Here is a 26,136-nt window from a genome sequence, read left to right as displayed (position 1 = left end):
CAGAGTGTGTATTTAGTTTGCTATAGAAAGCAACTAAAAAAAGACATCCATTGGCAAGGCACCACCATGCAACCTCACCTCAGCCATATATGTTACTTAAATAAATCTCCATCTTTTCTCTCCCATTTTCCAGTGAACCAAGTCTTTTGTCAAGTGAAGTCAAGCACTGGCCATTGCTTAAATCAAAATTTGTCATGTTGGCTTTTCCCACACGCGCCTTTGAATTGATACAGTATAGTTTTTTATATGAATCCCCAGAGAGCGGCACATTGCTTTTAACTGACTGTAGCTTCAGCCGAGCAATCAACCCCTTTGTTTTTTCACACCATCCCACAATCCCACCTGCTTCGGCGAGACGATGGAGGGCCCTTTGAAAACAACGAGGAGGCATGATTTATTATTCTAATTAGGCAAAGTGAGACTTTAGCAAAGCCACAATTACACTAAATCGCCAAAACAGTTTTCTGGTTGGCTGGCTCCAGTTCTGTTCAGATGTTAATCAGAGGCAGCTATTGAGTGGAGTTGCAAACTGCTTGTGAGTCACACTATTGCTTGGTTGTATCTTCCACAAACAGTCAAACAAACAAATGAAGCCCTGTATTGAATTACAAATATGCATTCAGGTTTATAAAATACCACTGCATTAAACTGCCGATGTACAGTAACATACAGCTTTCCAACCATCTCTCATTCTGACAGAGGGCTTAACGTGCCACGATACAGCTCCAGTCTACTGCAGTGTTTAATGCCGGGTCATTTCATAATCTCTTTGATACTCACTCACATCTGCACGTCTTTGCTCTCACTCACTGACAATCAAACAGCCGCAAGCTGGCATACTCACTAAAACCTCCAGTGCAACACACCAACCACACACACGGGCATATGCATTGCACCCGCCACACACATACCCGAGTGCCCATTAGAGAGCGTATACACAATGCTGCGCACAGGCTCATGTACACACATGCCTACGTGAACACAAGCACCCAGTCACAAACACTTATGCATGCGAGTGTACACACGCACTTCTACTCAAACTAGTAACTGCACTCATGCAGAAAACTGGTTTGGTTTAATCAGATATTCTTCTGAATTAAAAGTAGATCCTGCATACACAGGAAAATATTACAGTTATTGATCATTTATAAGAGGAATGAACACATATGTTCACAGATATAGACACATCTGTGGGAGGAAATTAACACACAACATGGGATCTCTGTATGTGGTTCTCATCTTGTTTTGTCTCCTCCTTCCCCTCTTCCCTTTCCTCTTTTTATGTCTTCACACACCTTTAAAACACCCCAATCATTCTGCATCAACAGGGATTTGAAACCAGTGTTTGGTTCACCACTCTCTCTCTCTCTCTCTCTCTCTCTCTCTCTCTTCTCTATTTTCATCTGTGTGCTTCCACTCTCCTAGCTTTCGGGTAATTACCTGGCATTTGCATTGCAAAGTCCCCTGTGCCACCCTCAGCTCCTCTGCAGGTGATTGAGCTTCATTTCCCCACCAGATAAGAGAGAGAGAGAGAGAGAGAGAGAGAGAGAGAGAGAGAGAGAGAGGAAGAGAAGAAGGAAAGGGGAATTGCAGCATGGTGTGATGTTATTCTGGCTTGCAGGATATGGGAGCAATGCCCTGAATGCTTTGTTACTGGTAGACTGCTTGGTTCAAAGCATACACAAAAACTTCAAGTTCCCACGCAAAAATAATCATCCTCATTACTATGGAATCACATGGTCAGGCTGCAGCAGAATTGAAATCCAAAAGCAGTAAAATCACTTCTGAAAGTGGACCTGGCAAGTGCAGGCCTCTGATCCTTAAGATTATTTATGGATGGATGTCATGCACCTTTGTTACTTGGAAAGCAAGGACACTGCGCACGTGTGGTAGACATCTTTACCCACTATAGGCCGGCATGATTGCAGACTCTTGGTGACTCTTACCCAGGGCTGAACAATGATTAATGGATTGTCAAACACTGGTATATTTGTTGGTGTGTCTTGAAAATACTGACTTGGTAACTTATGTGTTATTTCAGAGATGAAGTTCTAGGATTTTGGCATTTGCCAGCAAATATTACCCAAACTAATGTGATTACTGATTGAGTAGTAGCTGATAAATGTGCTGTTGTGCTTCCATCATAACCCACCATATAGGTATAACTACAGCAGCATAACAAGAAGAAGATGAAGAAGCTGCTTTTAAATATAAAAAATAGATAAACATGGAGTAAAACGTGGATTAAATTGTATATAGCCTAATGTAGATACCCAAATATATTTTTAGGATCAGGTTTTGAACATAATAATTGTTTAAAGGTATCTGAAAGCTGAGTGGTGGCAAATGAAGACGTTTTTTGCTGTTAAGACCAGCGCACTCAATGAACTCCTGCGGATTAACCCTAAATACATGTTTCCCAATGTAAACTGAACCACAAAGGCAAACCCATCCATACGTCCATACTCCACACTGATCCACCACAAGCGCCTCCTACAGAATAATTGTCGGCAGCTCATTTGCATGCTGAACGGCATGGATATTTATTTAAATTTAATTTCGTTCCCGCACACGGTGCACTGTAGGCTTTTGTGCCAAAGTCATATTAACCCCTTGACTCGTTAATATGCAGTGCACGCGTTGCCCACGTACGATGAATATTCATATTGATTGCGTTCTCGCCGCCGTCCCTCCCTCTTCCTCTCTCTCGTCCCCCTTGTGCAATGCAACAGCGTGGCGCCATGGAGGGATCCCGGAAAACTCAGCCACAGTTTCTCTCCCAAACACACACCGTTTGGCTCCTTTTGCTTTCCCTGTCGATCGCTGCCGCTGACTCAGTGACAGATAAGACTCAGCTGCCAAGCAAAGACCGCGCTCTGAAAGGGAGAGGGGAGAAAATGGTCGTGGCAGGTAAATAACGCGGTGGCAAATCGTGTCCAACATGATGGAGTTGCACGGTGTGACACCGTGTCTGATAAACGCCAGTGACCTCGCAACAGGTTTATCCTAGTGTTCAGATTCTACTGCTGAGAGTTTATGTTGTTTCTTTGTATACAAGTAGTGAAATAAAAGACAGCAGTGTGGAACATGTCAAAATACAGGCTGGCTTCCAGGCCTACCAAACCCTGTATAACATTATCATAGGTGTAAGGCATGTTCAGCTCCTTGGACATTTTTTGGAGTTTTGTGATTTAACTTGTCTTTACTTATCAGTACACAACATGAGAAACCCCATCAGTGGCATGTTTAATCTCGATTCAACCCTCTGGTCTGGAGGAAGTTGATGGTGGATGTGTACACGGTCCTGTACCACGAAGAAAGATCTGTGGGTTAGGAAGCCATCTTTTGGTTTAACTCCGGTTTGCTGATGCCACGAAGATGACACACTTTAACCAAGTTAGATCACCGTGGAGACATCTCCAGAGCAGGTCAGCTCCAGAAGATCAGATCAACCTCCCAAGAAAAAGCCTAGAAATCAAACCAAAGGGTCCCAACGTGGACATAAGAGTTTACAATAATCAGAGGACTGGATATTTTTACAGATTAGCTACTATGCTTTACACGTGTCACACTGGTATGAAAACAGCTGTTATCAAACTGAGGCTGTGTTTACTATTATATTATTAGGTTTATAAGTAAAGCACAGAAATATCATTTGATTCCCAACAGGACACCTTTAGGATCTCTTGTCACTGCAGCTCAGAATAACACTACAGTCAGCGATGATCATCAGGAAAAATCACAAACTTAATCCCCTGATGTCTTCTCTTACAAAAAGAATACACACGTTGATAAATGTTTCTGATTGATCTTATCCGTCATTAGCTGCTCCTCCACTCTCTTCTCTGACAGCAGAGACACTACTGTAACTTTTAATGCATATTCAGAATAGTTTGTTCAGCACGAAACAGAAACCATCTGTTTCATAAACTACTGTACCAAAAAATCCCTTAAAATCTTTCTGTAGTAGACTGTTATGTTAATATGTTCTAGTTTTTCTATTCTTGTTATATGGTTGTGTTGTTTGTTAATCCGTTATAATATCAGTTACTGCTCTCACCATAAGCAAATATAACCTGGAGAGATCTTTGTTTCTAATTAACAATTTCTCTGCTTTGTGGTACTATGTATTAATCCAGGACCACACATTTAAGAGATCACCCACAGGGCCAAACCAAGTTGACCTAATGTCATGTTACATAACCAAGGGTGTACTGATACCATAACAGAAACAACATTTTAAATTAGCTGAAATAATAAAATGAGGATATTATTCATTATACTAAATACTACACATTTTTGCACTCTACAGACCCCTTGGTATAAAAAACTCCCTAAACAAGCATTAGTGAATAAAGTTTGTACCTTTTTGGAATATGAAAAATCTTGCTAAAGACCAGACTTTATTATATGTTGAATTATGTATTCTTGAGACAATGTTTTCACACAGTGTAAGTTTATTTCCTTTATCATAAGTAATTTCCTCCCCTTTGAGTTTTGGCCTTTAGGGGACCTAATATAACACATTTAACTCTAGAAAGTGTTATCAAGGTACATTTGCTTAAATATGTTTAACAACCTGGCACAGTAATGAAATCTCTAAGCCTGCTGGGATGTATAATGGTATTGTATTACAAATAGTCTGATTAAACCAGGATAAAACAGATCTATATGGATCAAGTCGTCAACACTGTCAGAGACATAGTAGCACTCAAAGTAAACATGACGCTTATGTTAAGGCTGTTTAAAAAATGTTTGAGCTGTTGGTCTAGAACCACATTTTAGTGTTTAGTTTAGAACTTTAGTATTTTTTTACTCTCCCAGTTTTAGTTCCTCCTACCTTTTCTCACCTGTATATGATTTCATTAATGCTTGTTTGTAGCCCCTTACCCTCATACTTATCCTGTCTTATCAGATTATTCAACTTTTTATGTCACTATTTTGAAACAGGGCTGCTTATATCTGCAACAAACGGGAAACATGATGCAATGTAAACCTGGTGCTCCCAGTCATCACCTACGCAGAGCATCCACAAAGTGCATTGTGGGAGCTGGGTGTCAGTGCCGCGGCGTCCAGGGGCCCATCTGGGCATTATGCGCATGAAGGCTCCGCCCCGTCGTAAGTTCCTGCTCCGTCTGTCAGAGCAGCTCGGAGACACCGCATGGCAGAAATCTGTTCCTCCCCTTGCACCATGGGGGGCAGCTTAGGTAGAGACGGGTTGCTTCGGTGTATGTGTGTGTGTGTGTGTGTGTGTATGTGTGTTTTGCACTAGCATGCTTCAGTGTGTGTTTTGTAAGCCAATAACCAAGGACTGTCTCCACATATGTCCTGTGCAGTCCCAGCCTTGTGTGTGAGTGTACACGTTGGTCCCCTCTCTAAAATGAAGATTAACTAAAACTTGTTTCAAGAAGCTCCTTGTTCATTGTTCAGAAGTCCCGGTGATCCTCCATTCCCTCCCTCTCTACATTCGGTATAATGTTCTCTGTGACCTTGGCAAGAATGATCCAGTGGCAGATTGCTACATGGTAGGGGCATAGTAGCTATTATTTTGAGTCAGTGCAGGGTAGACTGCCAATATTTCTTCCCAACAGGATGGGGGAGGTCAGCTGACTAAAATCAATCTCTGTTACATGCTTCACTATAACTCTTTAAAGCAGGTTCATGGCGAAGATATATTTCTGGCATTATTTCTCTGTTGTTTTCTCATCTCTGCTGTCTCCAGATGCCCTTGCTTTTTTGACTTTTGCAACCAGTTCACAGTGAAAGGCATGTAAGTGGGAGAGAAGAGCAGTGTGTGTAAATGAGAGAGAATTGCTGATGGGCACCACTGCCTCATTAATGGAAGGTAATGTGTTTGGACCCCACTTGAAATGTGGAGCCTGTATGTTGTCTTCCTGTCTTCACTGGTTTCCTTTAGGTGCTCTGGTTTCCAACTTGGAGTCCCTGAATAATGCACCATGCATCTTGCCCAGTGAATGCCTGCATATACCACCCCCTGTGACACTGAAGAAGAAAATTGGTATAGAAAATGAATAGATTTGCACTGTTATATTTGTAAAAGGATAGCGTACAGGTAAATTTAGTTTTTTTGTGTGTTATTTCCCTTTCTATGCATTTGAAAACAAAATTCTATTATTTGTTTGTGTTGCGCAGTTGCGATCCAGCCCCTTCTTCCCCTGGCTTTTGAGATAGATGTTTGAGCAGGCCTCAACAGGATGCGCCTCCATCTTGTTGCAAGGAGATAAAGGAGCCTGTGCTATAGTAGACATTCTTCTCCATAGCAACAGTTTCCGTTGCTAGGATACAATATGTATGGAATGCATAGGTGGCTTGAAAGGTGTATACTATAGAGTTTTGACGGTTTTCCCGCCCTGAGCAGAGGCAGCTTCAGATGTATGTGTCACAATACCAACTTGGGCTGATCGTTTTAAGCCTCCAGCAGCTTCATTTCCTTCACTTACCTCTTACAGTTGTAAAAACTGGACCACCTCCCACCAGTCCCTCCCTTTCCCTCCTTTGCCCCACTCTTTCTCACCCCTACCCATCCTCCCATACAGCAGAGGGTAGTTGGCACCAGTATAAAGCTCCAGCCTCCTCCGACGACTCGTGTCTGACTCTCTGCCAACCTGTGTGAAGCTAGAAAAAGGAATAGCAAGAGGGAGGGGAAAGGAGGAGAGAGGGATAGAGAAAGAATGGATTTTTGGAAGGAAGTAAACAGAGCAGCCTGGAAATCAACCTCTCCGTCACCAGTTTTGGCATCCAGGGATAGAACCTCTCCTGTGTCTCTGCACGAGAGGGCAGCAGCACTTGGACTTCAGTTTTATGGGTGAGAAACACAGAATCACTGGTAGAACCAGAGAGTAACAAAGACCACTGAAACAAGTCACTCTGGATATTATTATCCACTAAGCAACAGATTGTTGTGTCCTTGACCGGTGGTAACCATGATACAAGCAGTGTGGCAGGGCGCCGTGTCCGATGTTTTGGTTCTGGTCCAGCCGCCTACAACCACCAACCTCACGGCAACAAAAGGTGGCCAAAGTATTCCGCTTCATTCCCGTGGTACTGTATAGCCTGCGCTGCGCTTTTCAGATATCCTCGAAAAACAAAGGAACACAAGAAAAAAACATTTACGCCCATATCTCATCCAAGTTGGATAAAAAAAATCCTTTTCATGAATCCTTCCCCCATATTCAGCCTGTTTTCTTCTTTTGTAAGCACAGTCAGTCACCCTCCCTGCTTGTTTTTTTGTCGTCCTCTGTTCTTTCTTTTCCTGGCGTAGTGAGGCAGCGTAGTGAGGGTATTCAGCCAGTTCTTTCTCTGTGCCTGTGTGTGTTAGGTGGGGTAATTCTGGCAGAATGGGGTGTGGGCGCTGGGCTGGCAGGGGGGAATGCTGGGCTAGCCACAGTGAAAGGAGCCAGCCTGGCACTGCCTGGACCTCTGCCAGCTGCTCCATGGGAGAAATACCCACAGCAGAGGTTGGGGTGTGAGCGATTGTGTGGCTGATTGCGTTCTTGCGGGCGCGTACATGTTTGTGAGAGGAGAGTGAGGGATGATGGGAAGGTGGTGTGAAGAAGAGAGTGTAAAGTGAAGATGAAGAGCAGCTGAGAGAGACGAGAGGGCGGGCAAGTTCGCTTCAGAGTTGGCTTCTTTGGACAGTGCTGTGTTGGCGTGTTCTTGGCTGTCTTTTTTTTTACCTCCTTTTTTGTTTGTTTATTTGTTTGCTTGTTTGTTTTCCTTCTTGGATGAAATGCTCGGTCTTTTTATATAGTGCCCAAAGGCATGGTGGTCTGAAAGCCAAAAGAATCCTTCTCTGCCTCTCTGCTACCCTCATCTGTTGCTTCTCACTGGCTATTTACTCCTTTTATTGTTTGGCAGGCTGATCTCTCCTCCTCCCACTCCTCCTCCTCTATCACACACTTGTCTCTCTCTGACTTTTTCATTTATTCTTTCTGTCACTTGACAACTTTAGTACTTTTTATCCCTGTGACAAGAAACCGAGGACAAGAGGGCAAGAACATGAGGGGATAGAGAGAAATTCACACAAGAAGGATGAAGATTTCTCCTGGCTTCTCCCATGTCTGTTCACCCCTGTAGACTTAAATATTTAGCCAGCACAGTCACTGACACAGATACACTTTGATTGCAACTGACTGTGCTCACGAGCATGACCTGGCAGTGCCAAACAACCTGCTGCTAAAAGACAGAACTGTCGCACTACAGGAGGGCAGGAAGGGACTGCCTGAGGGCAGCCAGGCCTCTGTGACATTTTAGGAGTCCTTTATGCTTCTGCAATCTATTACTGCAAAGGAAAACAGGATTGTCTAATATCAAAAAGTGCCCTTAAGGTGGCACACCAAGACAGCCGTTATCAGCTGGGGTGCTTCTTTTGCTTACTATATTCTTCAAAACACTTGTTAATCTTAAGGGTCCCAGCATGGCAAAGCTGTTTCTTTTCATGCGTCTGTACTGTGTGGTTTTACAGTAATCACTTTAAGTCGGAAATAAGCACCAGGATGCGGTTGGTCTTTGGCCTTTTGTCACAGTTAGAGATCATCCCAGCCCTATCTAGAAAATGAACTACTGTGTCTGTCTCAGATTAGAGATTGTTTGTATGCTGGTCATTGTCACACATGGCATCTCTGAGTGAGTGCAATGGCACACTGAACTTAGTTTAAGCACCCATTATGGTTCGTGCCTAAGCTCTTGGTGTGTCCTGAGGCCTGTTTATCTGTAGACTAATATTAGTGGTTGCAGTAAAAACCAGCCTTGCTTAGTGGAGATTTGCAAGCTAAGTCACCTCAGTCTTCTTAAACCCTAATCCTCCTCACTCATTTGTGGACTACACAGACACACACACACTTCCTTTTTAGCACTCTAATTCCAGTAGTACAGGCAGAGGAGTCCCACCCCCTGCCACCTCGCAGTACTCCAGTTTGTTTTACTTATTGGGTATTCTTAACACTGCAAAGATTAGGATAACCTTGGGTCTACTTCTAAGGCCCTCCCCTGCTTGTGGGGTTATACGGGCGTGTGTCCCTGGCGTGTCATCATTGACTTACTTTGTGGGTGCCAAGCCTAGCACTTAATGCCCTCCAATTCAAAGACATACAGAAGGGTGCCAGAGATCAGTAAATTACTGCACGATTGTGTGTTTAACTGTGGGTATTGAGGAGAGGACAGCAAGAATGGCAGTCAAAGCCGTATAATCTCTTAAATGTCTTCCAACACAGAAGCCTTTGGCTCTGATCCACTGGCCTAAGTCAACCTATAACAAAAGTACAGACTTTTTAGGCCCAGTTAAAGCAGCTAATGGGCCTCTTTACATGCACGGTGCAATTCCTGTTAAAATAAATTGTTATGATCTGATACCAGGCACAATGTTTCTCCTCACAGTGAAGCATGCAGTCAATGGGAATCCCACTGTGGAGCCTTTTCCAGAAGGCATGGAGACCATCATGTTTGGTGAGAGCTGTTTTCATCAGAAATAACTCAGTAGGAATCCTCTGTCACTGGTTTACCATCAGCAACACATTTTATTAAAATGTTGGACTCTGTTCATGGTTGAAGCACAGAAGCATTAACACTGTCTGCTTGTGTGTATTTGCATGCTGTTTCCATTCCCAGGTATGGGCTGCTTCTGGGGGGCTGAGAGACTTTTCTGGCAGCTTCCAGGCGTCTTTTCCACACAGGTGGGCTACGCTGGTGGCTTTACCCCTAACCCCACCTACCACGAGGTCTGCACAGGTACACACATTGTTTGAGTATTTATACCTTCTACAGTTTGATTTATGTGACACAATCATGCTACTTTCCTGTAAGGACGTCAAAGTTCAAGAGACAAAAAAGGTAAAAAGAAACCAGAAATGGTGCTTTACGTACAGCATTCCCATCTTCTCACCGCCTTTCCTTCATCTGCAGTTGTCTACTCAGAATGCACTGCTCCAGATGGGCTGCACCCCCCATCCCCCCCATGACCTACTTGTAAGGATTGGGCTCTGTACTGTGCTGTATTGCAGTGTTTTTGCCAATAGAGGTTACTGTGCATGAAGCGCCATGAATGGGCTTCTTTCCCTGAGATTACGATTTGGCATATACAATGTTCAAGGTACAAGCTTGAATTCCGTGTGTTTGCCTTCAAAGACATTTTAAAATGTTGTGCCAATTTCATTCTGTTTTCCTCTTCATGAAATTCAAATAAATCATGTAGGCTGGTAAAATATAATTCAGATGAAGAGGCTCTCACATTTAGGAGTCATGAGCTTTTAGTTTTGGGCTATGCCATGTGAGGGCACATACTTGCAAGTAAACACGGGAGGCTAGGTAGAGACACAGCTGGGGGGGGTGTGAAGAGGAGGGCAAAGATCGTCGTATGTCATATGTTTTCCTACAGTATCTATCAGCCTTTAAGTCTTTCTCTCTGTCAGCTGCCAAACAATATGGTCAGCATTGGAGGAGGATGGGGATGGAGACAGATGACAGAGAGACTGAGCTGCGGAAAGCGAGGGAATGAGTAAAATAAACTTTTAAGGAGAAAGAAATTTTGAGAAAAACTGTGAGAAAGAATGGTTGCCTGTCCATTGGCTGAGAGAGTGCAGGCGTCGCTCCAGTGGCCGTGACGGAGCAGAACACTGCAACAGCATGAGACCGAGGAGCTGTCAATGCAGCCAGGGCAGGACAGACAGATGGACAGAAAGAAGCAGCTGATAGAACTGTCAGCAGAGCCAGGAAAAGGATGGAAAGACAGGCAGGCAGGCAGGTGAATTGTCTGACAGACAGAAATAGGAGAGGTTGAGATACAGTCAAAGTTTCCTTGGGAGGACAGACAAGACAGGCAGCTGGGAGGTGGAGAAAGTAGAGGTTATTAGCGAACAGAATGTCTTATCTTGAATTATTCACAGTACAGTCACTTTTGCAACACAGATTCAAGAGTTACGGGATGCAACCCATTGAGCAATTCTACACTGTAAAAGGCGTGAGATTAAATTCAGGAAGTTCTCAAAACGTAACTACAGAATATGTCGCTGATGTTGTCAGTTTCCATCTCAACTCATATGATTCATCCAAACATGACTAATATCACAATTGTTTTTGCTCTGCTAAAGTTTAGGCCTTTGAGCACTGTTTAAAGTCAGGTAACGATTTCAGTTCAGCTTAAATGAAAATGGTGTTTGTTCGTAGAGCCAGACACTAGACAAACAGCAGTTTTCTTGACCTGATCACTAACTTTGACCTCTTTCCAGAGAATATTTGAATTGTTGGAACAATGCCACACTACTTCAGTGTTTGCTACTAAAGCTGGATTTATATTTGCTACACGGGGTCAACATGAAGCCTGCTGTAGATATATATAGTGTATTAATCTATATTTAATTGTATTTACGCATCAATATCACACTAACCAAGTGTGCTACACGTTAATGGAATCATGCCTTAATAATACCCCTTCACACACATTAAGTAGGTTTACAGTGATTTGAGCAGTGTTGCAAACACCACTCTAGTTTCTTTACTAAAGATGGGACTGTCAGTGTAAGAGAACAGTGATCATGTTAAACAAAGATTTGCAAACAGCTTTGCTATACGCTATGTGTTGCTAAGGAGGTGATTTTTTTTAAAAAATCCGGTTATTCAATAGTACTACATCTGAATACCTGAGATAACTGTTTTCAGCAGTGCTGAACAATTAAGCATAAAAGTGAAAAACAGGGTGACATGTTGATTTGGGAGGAGGCCATTATCCAAAAGGCCATTCAACCTGCTCAAGTGTCTTTTAACAAAACACTGAATTTCTAGCAGCTTTAGTGGTGTTGCTCTGCAGCAAGCAGGGAAGATTGTCGAGTCTATTTGAACAGGTTTTGAGAGCTTCTTTGTATATGCATTTAAGGTTTTAGTGTTTTCTGTCATTGTTGTTGACATCGTTGTGCCATTATTGCTAAAACTTCAGCTGCCTGCTTTGACAAATGTACTGTATGTATGGAAATTCTGTGTATACTGTTAAACCACAACATTATTACTGTTGGTTTTAGTATACAAACATTTTTTCTAAGATATAAAAAAGTGGTTGATATCAGCTCCACCTTTTTAATGTTTTACTATACTTAACCATACTTATATTACTTGGATAAACATCGTTCTTTTAACACCCCACCTTCAACCCCCGTCTCTAACATCACTGTGTTGCTGACAGAGCAGTAGGTGCCAGGTCCAACTTTAAGGGCATTTTACAAGTCTATCGGTTTTCTTATTCTGACCCTAACTCCTGGTACAGGTCCATCCAGTTCACATTCTGCCCTCCACGACCTGTGGACAGCACAAACCTACAAATAATGTGCCACGCAGAGAAAGCAGGGAAATTACACGTATCCATTCACCGTGTACCTTGATTAAATCGTGTGCAAATGACACCAGGCTGCTACAGAACAACCACACACCTCATCACGTGTTACTCAGTTTGAGGTCAAACAGTTTGTGTTAGTTGTGATCTACAGAAGCCAAGACAGACATTTGGAGTTTGATACATTTTAGACCAGTAATTGTTTACTCGACTATTGAGTTTGTGTACTTTTACCACCTCTGCGCACAGCCTGTATCTCATTTTGTGGGGCTGTGTAGGCGCAGACTGCTCAGAGTGGACACGCTGACCCTTGTCCTCCATGACATCATTAGGACTACCAGTGTTAATATTGCAGCTTTTCTGTGTATGTTTATGTTACATAATAAAAAATAGACATGTGACTCCAGCAAAGGTTATTTGTTTCTGTATCCTCTGAAACTGCTCCTTCTTCTTTTCCTTTCGGCTGTTCCCTTTCAGGGGTCGCCACAGCGAATCATCTGCCTCCATCTAACCCTGTCCTCTGCATCCTCTTCCCTCACACCAACTAACTTCATGTCCTCTCTCACTACATCCATAAATCTCCTCTTTGGTCTTCCTTTAGACCTCCTGCCTGGCAGCTCCACCTCAGCATCCTTCTACCAATATATTCACAGTCTCTCCTCTGAACATGTCCAAACCACCTCAAACTGGCCTCTCTGACTTTATCTCCAACACATCTTACGTGAGCTGTCTCTCTGATGTACTCATTCTTTATCCTGTCCATCCTCGTCACTCCCAAAGAGAATCTCCACATGTTAAGTTCTGCCACCTCCAGCTCTGCCTCCTGTCTTTTCTTCAGTGCCACCTTTCCTTTCATTATTGCTGATACTCTTTTATCACACAACACACCTGACACTTTTCTCCACCCGTTCCAACCTGCGTGCACTTGCCTCTTCTCCTCTTTTCCACACTTGCCGTTGCTCTGAACTGTTGACCCTAAGTCCCGTTGACTAAGACCCTAAGTCCTGCACCTTCTTTACCTCTGCTCCCTGTAACCTCACCATTCCACTTGGGTCCCTCTCATTCACACACATATATTCTGTCTTGCTGTGGTTAACCTTCATTCCTCTGTTTTTCAGAGCAAACCTCCACCTCTCTAAATTTTCCTCCACCTGCTCCCTGCTCTCGCTATAGATCACAATGTCATTTGCAAACATCATAGTCCACGGAGATTCCTGTCTAACCTCATCTGTCACCCTCTCCATCACCAGAGCAAACAAGAAGGGGCTCAGAGCTGATCCTTGATGCAGACCCACCTCCAACTTGAATTCCTCTGTCACACCTACAGCACACTTTACCACGGCTTACAGCTCTCTACATGTTCTGCACCACTGTAACATACTTCTCTGCCACTCCAGCCTTCCTCATACAATACCACAGCTCCTCTCTCTGCCCCCTGTCATACTCTTTCTCTAAATCTACAAAGACATAATGAAGCTTCCTATGACCTTCTCTGTACTTCTCCATCAGCATCCTCAAAGCAAATACTGCATCTGTTGTTCTCTTTCTAGGCATGAAACCATATTGCTGCTCACAAATGCTCACCTCTTCCTTTAGCTGAGCTTCCACTACTCTTTCCCACAACTTCATTGTTTGGCTCATCAGCTTTATTCCTCTGTATTTGCCACAGCTCTGCACATCTCCCTTGTTCTTAAAAATGGGCACCAGCACACTTCTCCTCCAGTTCTCAGGCATCCTCTCACCCTCCAAGATCTTGTTTAACAAACTAGTCAGAAACTCTACTGCCACCTCTCCTAGACACTTCCATACCTCCACCGGTATGTCATCAGGACTAACTGCCTTTCCACTGTTCATCCTTTTCAACGTCCTCCACTTCCCTCTTACTAATCTTTGCTACTTCCTGCTTCACACCAATCACCTCTTCTATGCTTTGTTGTCTTTCATTTTCCTCATTTATCAACTCTTCACAGTTCTCCTTCCATCTTCCCATCACACTCCTGGCACATGTCAATACATTTCCATCCTTATCTTCACTCATTCTAACCTGCTGCACATCATTCACATCTCTATCTCTCTGCCTCACCCCCTCATTACAAACCCACCTCTCCTTCTTACTGTCCAAACTAGCATATAAGTCCTCATATGCTCTTTGTTTGGCCTTTGTCACCTCTACCTTCACCCTACACTGCATCTCCCTGTACTCCTGTCTACTCTCTTCAGTCCTCTCAGTGTCCCACTTCTTCTTAGCAAACCTCTTTCTCTGTATACACTCCCGAACTTCCTCGTTCCACCACCAAGTCTCCTTGTCCACTTTCCTCTTTCCCAATGGCTCACCAAGTACCCTCCTACCTGTCTCCCTGATCACATTAGCTGTAGTGGTCCGTCACCTGGAAGCACCTCCAAACCACCCAGAGTCTGTCTCAGTTCCTCCCTGAAAACTACACAACATTCTTCCTTTTTCAACTTCCACCACTTCGTCATCTGCTCTGCCTTTGTTCTCTTCATCTTCCTCACCCCCAGAGTCATTTTACACACCACCATCTTGTGTTGTCTGGCTACATACTCACTGATCTCTTTCAGACTATAACGTTGACACAAGATGTAGTCCACCTGACTGCTTCTACCTCCACTCTTATATGTCACCCTATGTCCCTACCTCTTCTGGAATAAAGTGTTCACTACAGCCATTTCCATCCTCTTTGCAAAGTCTACCACCATCTGTCCATCTGCCTTCCTGTTCTGAAGACCAAACCTGCCCATAACATTCTCACCACCTCTATTCTTTTACCTACATGTCCATTGAAATCTGCACCAATCACCACTCTCTCACCTCTGGGGATGCTCTGTATCACTTCATCTAGCTCAATCCAGAATTTCTCCTTGTCTTCCTACCTGTGGGGCATAACCACTAACAACATTATCCATCACACCTTCAATTTCCAGCTTCAGACTCATCAACCTGTCTGATACTCTTTTCACCTCTAGAACATTCCTCACATGCTCCTCTTTCAGGATAACGCCTCCCTTTCTCTTTCTATCTGACCCATGGTAAAACAACTTTAACTCTGCTCCTAAGCTTGAGCCTTGCTACTTTTCCACCCAGTCTCCTGGACACACAGTATATCTACCTTCCTTCTCTGCATCATGTCAACCAATTCTCTAGCCTTTCCTGTCATAGTCCCAACATTCAAAGTCCTCTGAAATTGCTAATCTGCACAAAAAAATGCGCCCGCTCTGATTTAGGTAACAACTGTTTAAACAGGTGAGCTCTTCCATGTTCATTTGGTACAAGATGATCCTCTGGATGTACTGAGTGTCAGAGACATGAAGTGGGTCTCACACCAGGTGCATAAATTTGGCAGCCTGTCTCCTATTGTCTGGAATGCACCTGATGCATGGAAGTGAATGGCTAACTTTTACGCCTTTGTTATTACATTTAGCATTAAAATGATAAAATATGCGTTACAATACATATGAAGTGTACAAATTATACTTTTTTCCTGTGCGTGTGTGTGTGTGTGTGTGTGTGTGTGCGTGCGGGTGCGCACACCTGCACGTGAGACCTAAAGCAGCCTCCAGTTCGAGAATGCCTGCAGGCAGCTTGTTGAAGCTTTGGGGTCCTGGCAGCTGCAGACAGGAGTGAATGTCTGTGTGCTTTTGGCAACCTCCACCATAAGCTCCAACCTTTACTGTGCCTACTCTCTCTCTCTCTGTCTAAACCTCACTCTGTCACTCCCTCTCCTATTGTGCCATAAGCAATAACAGAGCTCTGTATGTATTCAATCTGAATGTCTTCTGCCTGTGGCACATACACTCAGTGACACGTAAACCTAACACACAAGCGTGCTGTTCATAAGCTCTACTTTGCAATTTTTAACAGCCAGTGTTTTACCAAATGACACGACATAGAAGCTTTAAGTTGATTTTGGGTCTGATTTACAAAATGTAGGGGGAAGCAGAAGGTGTAGAATGAGGTCAAGTAGACAAACATGAGCAAAAAGACAAACGACTTGATTGAAGATTGTTTCTCCTCTAGGTCTGACAGGTCACGCTGAAGTGGTGAGGGTGGTCTTCTCCCCTAAATACATCCACCTCGAGGACCTGCTCAAACACTTTTGGGAGAGTCACGATCCTACGCAAGGTAGCAGCACACGCACATACAATCACACAAACCCAAAAGTTGCCCTCAAATAAGGCACTTCCCCAGGGACATGGCGTGTATTAGAGCAGAAGGATGATGCCCAGATGTGTGCGCTTGCCTGTGTGTTGTGGTGGGGGAGGTCTCATGGGTGTAAGTCAACGCCAGACAGTGTTAATGTGTCTGAGATCCAGCCATTCATGGCGAGACACACCAGTGTTGTGCATGTTTAAGCCTCAACTGCAAAAAAGCATTTGCATGGCAAATAGAAAAATGAGCCTTTTAAAAAAAATGTGGCTTTGATGGGGTTGCACTTTACCTAATTAAACTAAATGCTTAGCAGCATAGGCTATCCATAGTCCCACACAATGCACTATGTACAAAATGCTACATACAACACTTTTAACTTTATAGCCTTTACACCCTGGTCTGTTTACCTTTTTCTTTCCCACCTGTCTCTTAAATCTGCACCCAACCCCCACGACCAATCTCTCATCTCCTCAAGTGTCTTGCTCCCTTGTTTTCTCTGCTCACTGGAGGAGGTGATGTAAGAACATTAATGCACCGGGAGGGCACAGGGAGGGTGTGTGCGCATGTATGTGTGAGAGAGAAAGGACAGGCAAAGAGGTACTCTGCTCACTCATATTGCATGTAAGGAGGGGCATGACAAGTTGGGAAGAAATGGATCAAAGATTCATAGGCCCGACCTTCAATCTTAAAACAGGATCAGTGATGTTGCCCACGTCAGTTCTATCATCTCCTTTGCATCTGTCATGGTCACTTTGTGACCTAATTACACTACAACGTCTGCAATGTTGTGAGTCTTCCAACTGTGCACTTAAATACATAATCTGACAGATTAGCTGTATGTTCTCATATGCTATATGTGCTTTGTGTTACCTGTTCTGTTAAAGGTGGGTTTACAGTAGCAGGGGTAGGAGAAACCCTTGAGTGTTGAGGTTCGTCCTAGAACCACATCATCGCTAACAGAAGAGATTCTTCTGCCCATCATAGCTAGTGGCAGAGACACGTCTTACTACTGGCTAAGGAACAGGCAGAGTCAAGCCAACACGCCATGGGGCAAAGGCAGTGAGGCCAAAAGAGTAGTCATGCATTTCCCCTGACTCACTGCCTTGTCTCATCTCATGTTTTATTAATAGCATGCAGCTTATTGTCTATGCACTCCACTAGTTGTAGTTTTTTTAAGACCAGACAACATATTCTGAAATAACCACAAACTTAAATGTACATTTTTTTTTTTTTTTTCTGCTGGGAGTGTTAGTCCTTGTGCGTGACTTAAATGTGAATCCCTGCTGTCTCTCTCTTTTACAATTCTGGGTTCACATGTAGCAGAAATTCCTCTGATTTGACAAATGTGGCGTAGAGTGGTGGAAAGGGGCCCGCTGGCTGTGCCTTCACGCATGCTTAAGCTCCAATTTATTCTGTCCACCTTAAAGCTGGGCTTAAAAGAGAATTGAGAAATTAAAGAAGTTTGCTCATTTCCCTTCCCTTACACTAGAGATCATTGGAATCATATGGAAACAAGCCCAGGAACATACTGCTTTCTCCTGACACGCATCAACACAGAACTCATCCTGCCTCATATATAAATTATGCTTTGGAGTGCATGTGGAACTGTCATGTATAGATGCATACTCGGTTGCATGCAGTACTTCCTTTAATGTGTGTATGTGGATGTGTATCTGCAAGTGTGTGTGTATGTGTTTTGAGATCTGTGCCTTTCTGCTTTGCCTCAGTTCAAAAGGGTTTAGTCCCGACAACGTGATGTCGGGCTCCGTCAGCTCCACCAATCCCAGCCTGGATAGCAACATTAGCAGCCAATCAGAAACTCCCAGCAGCCTTTGCTGTGTGCCCTCTTTCCATATTCAGCAACACTAGTCTCAAAATCTGCTGGCTTTCCTGGGATGTTGCATAAAGACTCCCCATTCTACATGCTTCCATATTACAAGTTCTTTATATCTGTGTTATGACAAGTCTTCAGTAGCATACTTTTACATGTGAGTGCATGGAAACATTTGAGCATAGACAAATTCTCCACAAAGTGACGTGTGCGTGTCAGAGGGCAACAGCCGCTCTGTTTTATCATGATTGTTGAAAACATGATTTGATGTATTTCAAATGATCAACGCAAAAACATCTTGCTATTCTTTCACACACTGCAGATCAATTGCTCGCACATTTCCATACACAAGCATACTGTTCACTTCACATTATGCACAAGTGCTCATTATGCCTACTCACAGGCAGCTTTACTCCATTTGTGCATACATGTGAGTAGGCAAAACACACACACACACACACACACACACACACACACACACACACACAGCTGCACCAGCGGCATACAGTTTGTTCACTGAACATTTCGTAGTTACAGAGGTCTAAAGGCCCCATTTGTCTGACTGTATCTCTGTCGCTCTAGCGCTCAGTTGCAAAATGAAGTATCTTACCTGGTCACCTTTTTATCCCTCCAACATGTCAACTCCTCTCTTTTGTTTACTATTCACAAAATCACCTGTCACCCTTTTTTCCAACTTCACTTCATCAAACATGACATCTGTATTTTAATGTGATTTTCCACTCATTTTCCACACTATTTCCTATTTTCCCGCTCTCTCCTGTTCAATTTTTCCCTTTCCCCTCCAAAACCTCACCCATTTCACCTGCACCCCCACCCCTGTTGTCTATGCAGTGAGCGGAGCAGAGGGGCGAGTGAGGGAGCAAACGGCCCGAAGCCCATCAGCACATCCGCAAAGCAGCTCAGTGAGTGGACCGCTCCCCGAGGCCATCCGCTCATAAGACAAACACACTTGCATCCCCTCACTCCTCTTTTATCTCTTAGTCACTTTCTGCTCCTCATCTTCCCTCCCCACTCTCTGCGTTCTCCCATCTTTCCCTCAGTTTCCCTCTACCCTCTCCAACCCCTTCATCTTAACAACCAAGGCTTTTCCCCTCCTCTTTGTTTCCTCCTCATCTCTTTCCTTCATCGTTCCTTCGTCTTTCCTCATTCCCTGCATCCTCTCTTTTTTTTTTTTTTGTTTGTTTTTTCTGAGGCCATGCAGTATTTATGGTGTGGGCTGCTGATGCTGCGTCAGTGAACAGGCAACACACAGGCATACGGTGATAGACACAAATGCACAACTAAGATGGCCGACGCAGCTTTCTTCATGTGTTAAAGTTAATAGCTGCATATTTCATTAGTCTTAAGCTACGAAAATAATATATCCCATATTTAGCTTAGACAGCATGGGTAGCAGAATAGACATAAATCAAATTGTCCTCCATCTGCTAAGTCATGCTGGTGGCAGTTACTGAAATGAGCATGAATATTCCTTTTATTTAATATCTTCAGCTCAGCTGGCTGCAACACACGCCAATTCCCTGTTGGGGTACCCTGGTGTCCCCCTGTGTCACCACATCCTTCAATTTAGGGGTGCCCCTAATGTCTGAAGCCAAACCCCATAGGAGCTGACCCTGACCCCTGACTTTTGACCTCTGCCACCCCCACACTTCTAACCCATCCCGACCCTTTCTCCTGGTTGGCTGAGATTGGCTTGCTCATTACCAGGTGTCAGTTATTACACCCTCACACATGCTGACAGCTCTAATTTATGGAGATTGTGGCACGTGTGTGCAGTGTGGGGGTGGAGATCTGTGTGCCCATTTGATTATTTTGTTTTGGAACTTATGTCTTTTTGACAAATCTTCTTTTGTTTATAAGACACTCTCATAATTTTTAGAGAAAGAAAGGAAATGAGAGAGAAATTGAATAAGCAGTAAGTAGTAAGTCTAATGGAGCAAAACAAATAATGGTTACAACAAAAAAACAGACACCAATGAAGACAAGATCATTGCTCTGTCTATAGATGGACAACGTTGGAAAAATCTGTACTTTGTAACAGATATAAAGCCTGCAGCAAAGAGAAACTGACGCTGGACTTTATTCTGGGTACAGAATTGAAGTATTATTGATATTGCATTTGGATACATTTTTTGGTAATAGAAATGTTTTTTTTTTTTTCCCTAAAACATCTACATATGACATTACAGATTTAAAAATAAGGAAGTAAACGTATACTCTCATCTGGATTGATGTGAGAACAACATTAGAACAAGCTATACTTGTTAGATTTAGATACAGCTTAAAATAAAAAGCTCATGGACGGGAGTCACAGCATTCTGACAGCATGCCCTGAATCATGAAGTGATCATGTTAGAGAGCACTGCTCCAATAGACAAGATAATATTGAAACCTTTTTTAAATATAGATAAGGAGTAAGCACTAATCTACACGATGTAAAAAGTACTGTACACCTAACTATCACTTGCCCACATACACAGTAATAATGCTGAGATGCGCAATATGTGTCGTCTCCCCATCTGACAGCCAGCAGAGTATCACTTTCTGTTTTGCTCTGTATGTTGTACATCACATTCACTTACTGTGTTTAGGTAAATGTAGTCTGTGTGTGTGTTTGTGTGTGTGTGCGTGCGTGCGTGCGCATGCGTGTGTGTGTGTGTGGATGCATTTGTTTACACCTGCACATGTGTGTATATGTGTGTCCACTGGGGATGCTCTCAGCATCCTGACTCCATACTCCGCCTCTGTCTCCAGCGCATCAGGAGCAGCTTACATAAGAATGGGGCAAAAATAGCAGCTGAGAAAGGAGTGGAGGAGAGGGCTCTGCTGGCACGCACATAGTCGTAACGGGACCGCGGGACACAGCACAACTCTGAATACTATCATGCAGACACACACACGCACACACCAAAGAGGGAAAAGTGCAGCTATCAGGAATTATGTTGTATTTTTTACAGGAAAGTAAAGATGACATTAGGTGGTCAGACTTGCCAGAAAAACAAATAACCTGTGGATGTTATAGCACGTGCACAACAGTGTTATTCCTTTGTTACTATTATTCATGTGTGTAAAGTTAGTACTGAATGAGAAAAAAATAAAGAAGGGAACAAAGAAACTACATTAGATTGTTGATTAGTGCTAATTCTGCTGCAGTCAATGTGGTCGACACTGCCAAGTACAATAATTCTGAATTCACGTCAAATGTTTTTCCTCCACAAAGCAAAAAATCACTAATTACACAGAAGCATTTCTTAATTGCGGACACTAACAATAGCTTCACTGTTGAAATGTTTATTCTTTTATCTCGATAATTAAATGATCTCGCTCATTTACAGTCCCTTCTTGTTTTACATCTGTTTAAGTACTGACTTTCCTTCTGACATACAGAGGGAGTGAGAGTGCTGAAAGAGAAGGGAAGGAGGGACAGTACATAAAGAGGTGAAGAGGTGAGTCTAATCTCAGCTCTTACAGTTGTTAACGGATAAAGGATCATTGTGCAAAAGACCTCAGGGGAGAATAACTCGGGGTTAGGCCACCGGATCCATAGAGGGCAGGAATAAAGGGACACATTTAGGGGCGTGACACGCATCAGTACAGTGTCTTCACTATTTGCTGGCCTAATTTGTACCTTTGTCTCTATCGTCTCTCCTCCGTCCTTACCAGGTTTTCATAGAAGCAAGCATCCTATTTAATCTGATTACTTCCTTACTGTTTTATCTTCTTTTTTTAACATTCCACCTAAAGTCTGACTATTTGTTTTGTGTGCCCAGCCCTATTTTCACTACTCTTTCATGCACACAAGTATACAGTGCTGTGCAAATGTATTCATACCCCTTGAAATGTTTTTAATGTTGTCACGTTTCAACCACAAATGTAAATCTGGTTGTAACGTGACAATGTAATGTGTAAGGAAAACGATAAATGGTTTTCTAAATTTTTTACAAATATCTGAAAAGTGTGGTGTGCATTTGTATTCAGAACCCCTGAGTCAGTACTTTTTTAAACCACCTTTCGATGCAATTACAGCTGCAAGTCTTTGGGAGTATGTCTCTACCAGCTTTGCACATCTAGAGAGTGAAGTTTTTGCCCATTCTCTTTGCAAAATAGCTCAAGCTCAGTCAGATTGGATGGAGAGCATCTGTGAACAGCAATTTTCAAGTCTTTCTCAATTAGATTTAGGCCACTGTAACACATGAATATGCTTTGGTCTAAAGCACTCCATTGTAGCTGTGACTGTATGTTTATGGTCGTTCTCCTGCTGGAAGCTGAACCTCATTCCTAGTCTTAAGTCTTTTGCAGACTCTAACAGGTTTTTTTCTATTGCCCAGTATTTGGTTCCATCCATCTTCCGATCAACTCTGACCAGCTTCCCTGTCCCTGCTGAAGAAAAGCATCCCCACAACATGATGCTGCCACCACCATGTTACACAGTGGGAAGAGTGTGTTCAGGGTGATGTGCAGTGTTAGGTTTCAGCCACACATAGTGTTTAGCATTTAGGCCAAAAAGTTCAATTTTGGTCTCATCTGACCAGAGCACCTTCTTCCACACGTTTGCTGTGTCCCCCACATGGCTTGTCGTAAACTGCAAATGGGACTTCTTATGGCTTTCTTCTTGCCACTCTTCCATAATGGTCAGATTTTTGGAGTGCACGACCAATAGTTGTTCTCCCACCCTAACTGTGGATCTCTGCAGCTTTAAACTTTAAACTTTATCCCTGACCTGTCTGGTGTGTTCCTTGGACTTCATGATGCTGTTTGTTCACTAATGTTCTCTAACAAACCTCTGAGGGCTTCACAGAACAGCTGTATTCATGCTGAGATTAAATTACACACAAGTGTTCTAAAGGCCATTGTTTCCACTGGATTTTAGTTAGGGGTATCAGAGTAAAGGGGGCTGAAAACAAATGCATGCAACACTTTTCAGACATTTATTAATAAATACATTTCCTTTCACTTCATGCTTATGTGCCACTTTTTTTCAATCTATTGCATAAAATCCCAATAAATATCATTTTCCACTACACCCCAAAGGTGTTCTGTAAGGTTTAGGTCTGGTGACTGTGGATGTCATTTGAGTACAGTGAACTCATTGTCATTTTCAAGAAACCAGTTTCAGATAATTTTAGTTTTGTGACATGGTGTGTTATCTATGGGGGGTCAACAATACTCAGATAGGCTGAAGCATTTAAACAATGCTCAGTTGGTACTAAGAAAATATCCCCACCACCAGGACCCTGAAGGCAGGATGGATCCATGCTGTCATTTTGTTTACATGAAATTCTGATTCTACTATCTGAATGTCGCAGCAGAAATCAAGACTCATCAGACCTGGCAACATCTTTGCGCTCTTTAATTGTCTAATTTTGGTGAGTTCTTGCAAATTATAGCCTCAGTTTCCTGTTCTTAGAGTGACAGACAAGACAAGACAAGAGTGGCATTTGGTGTGGTCTTCTGCTGCTGCCCAACTGCTTCAAGGTTATGTTTTGGTTGCTTGCTCAAACCAGTCTTGCCATTCTCTAGCATTATCTAGACATTTTCGCCTAGAGAACAGAGGCTTCCTGGATATTTTGTCTTTTCAGATCATGCATGAACATCCCAGTAGATCAGCAGTTTCTGAAATATTCAGACCAGCTCGTCTGGCACCAACAACCACGCCACATTCAAAGTCATTTAAAGCCCCTTTATTCCCCATTCTGATTTTAAGGTTAAATTTTATCAGTTCATCTTGATTATGTCCACATGTCTAAATGCATGGACTTGCTACCTTGTAATTGGCTGATTAGATCATTGTATTAAGGATCAGGTAAACAGGTTTACCTATTAAAGTGGCTGGTAAGTGTATGTTTATGTCCTCAGGTTTGCTCACGAGTGTCTGTTGAAGTGAGAAACTGCTCCCTCAGAGGCTTGGGATGAGCTGCCCCACCATGTTCCCCCTTTGCTGGTTTTAGTTTCATTTGTGTTAAGGGGGCTATTTTTAAATTTTCTGATTTAGGGGCGAGCCATTAAATAATATTTTTGGCTTTGTGGTTGTAGGTCAGTGACCCTGAGAGAGGGTGTGTGTGTGTGGGAGAGAGAAAGAGAGACAGAGAGAGACAGATACATAGCCCCTCCCCTTCCGCACACCCCCCATTACCCTCTGCTTTCAGAGGCAAGGCTCTCATGCATAATGCAGAGAGTACAGGGAGGCTCTCATTAATAATTACTGCCGCCTTTGATGGATGGAGAAAATAACAAAGGGGGCTGTTAAAAATGGAGAGTGAGAGAGGCGGTGGAGGCAGGAGGGGAGAACTAGAGTTTTTTTGGGTGGTATTTGTTGCTGTTGTAGTTCTTTGAGGACTGAATGCTTGTGGGGATGGATTTGGAAGTGATACAACCAAACCTAGACTGATGTTTTGGATGATGTTAATGTTTTGATAAGGAAATGACTCCTCTTCTGATGGTGGAAGGATCTCAGTACATGTGATGAATCTCAATTGTCTTTGTGTTGGAAGCAGCTATCACTACTCAGGGATTTTTTCTCTGATATTCAATACCTTTAATTATTTCTCTTTGCTGTCTTTGCTTTTAATGAGAGATTGAAAGTCTAGCTTTTTTAAAGAGTAATAGATAAATTCATTGCTCTGCTATAAAATACCTCTAATATACTATTTTACAGCATTCAAAGTAGCAGTTCCATTATAAATATTAGGTTTTCCCTTATATCTGTTATATGTGTGTGTGCGTGTGTCTGCTGTGCTGTGCTGTTCAGAACCTTGGGGTCTGCGGGGAAGGTCAGGGGGAACAGCAAAGTTTCAATACCTCTGTCAACCACCAATCAGAGTAAAGGCTCTGGTGGACAGCCAGTGGTATAGTGGCATGGTGGCCTTTGATGGAGATGGCAACTTTAGCCTCGTCGCTGAACAATAGCACTGGGGGCAAGATGGCCAACATCCAGCACTGCAGCAGCAGGGAGCAAGAAGTTGTTGGTAGAGATGGATTAAGACGGGGGAAGAAAATTGCATTGAACAACAGATTGATTCAAAAAAGTTGAAAGAATAAATTACAAACCATATCTCTCACAATAATAAAACAATAAATGAGGGATATTTTACCACTCTAGAAGCATGGTTCTAGGGATATCAAAGGTGATGTTGGTAGGTCCACCAGATAAGTTTAAACTGAAATATTCTAACAACTAGTGGATATCGTGTCATAAAATTTGGTATGTATTGGTTTGTAATTGGGGATTTACACACCACTAGGATTAACAGATTACCAACTACTGACAGGCAATAACATCGACACAAGGTCGAGATGGAAAGGTTTTGGTAAAGGCTAAGAAATAACATAAAGGAGAGATTGTGTTTAGCTGAACCCCAACTGTAAACCATTTTAATTTAAATGCAAGATACATATTTTCTGTGCTGTGTTCCTCTTAAGGCCACAGTAACTATGCTGGGCACTTTCTAATTAAACAGATGTCCATTAGCTTTACTCAGCTGCTATGGCAGATTTTACATATAAATTGTGTACTTTTGAGAACACGCTAAAGATCTATTATTATCTATTATAAACACGTATTATGCACAGTCCACTTTTTATCATATTTGAAACCACACAAGCATTTAATATAGTTGAAGACGTTTCCAGTGAAGCAAATTCTTTGAGGCAGCAACATTAGTTATTAGTCCAAGAATCAAACTTCAGATAGACAATGTTAGCGCAAAGTTGGTGAACACAGTGGAGAATTTAACCACTACAAGCCAGATATTTCCCTCAGGAGCTGGTGGAGAGAGAAAC

The 26,136-nt window shown here is 42.8% G+C and overlaps 1 protein-coding gene across 4 annotated transcripts in view; it reads left to right on the top strand.

Moving 5' to 3' along the window:
- The first annotated feature begins 2,696 nt into the window (after window positions 1-2,696).
- Window positions 2,697-26,136, top strand: part of msrab (methionine sulfoxide reductase Ab) — a 33,267-nt gene continuing 9,827 nt past the window's right edge. The window contains exons 1-4 of one of the 4 annotated variants that reach the window (XM_067480090.1): window positions 2,700-2,910; window positions 9,397-9,465; window positions 9,628-9,747; window positions 16,374-16,478. In XM_067480090.1, the coding sequence (XP_067336191.1) occupies window positions 2,724-2,910; window positions 9,397-9,465; window positions 9,628-9,747; window positions 16,374-16,478 (481 nt within the window). In that variant the 5' untranslated portion in view covers window positions 2,700-2,723. Of the gene's footprint in view, window positions 2,911-5,078; window positions 5,119-5,165; window positions 6,827-9,396; window positions 9,466-9,627; window positions 9,748-16,373; window positions 16,479-26,136 lie in introns of those variants that run through there. The other 3 variants (XM_067480092.1, XM_067480093.1, XM_067480091.1) reach the window with 3 other exon arrangements.

Source organism: Channa argus, chromosome 16 (assembly GCF_033026475.1).
Source record: "Channa argus isolate prfri chromosome 16, Channa argus male v1.0, whole genome shotgun sequence".
NCBI lineage: Eukaryota > Metazoa > Chordata > Actinopteri > Anabantiformes > Channidae > Channa > Channa argus.
Note: the sequence above shows the minus strand (reverse complement) of the source record. Positions and strands in the feature narration are given on the sequence as shown.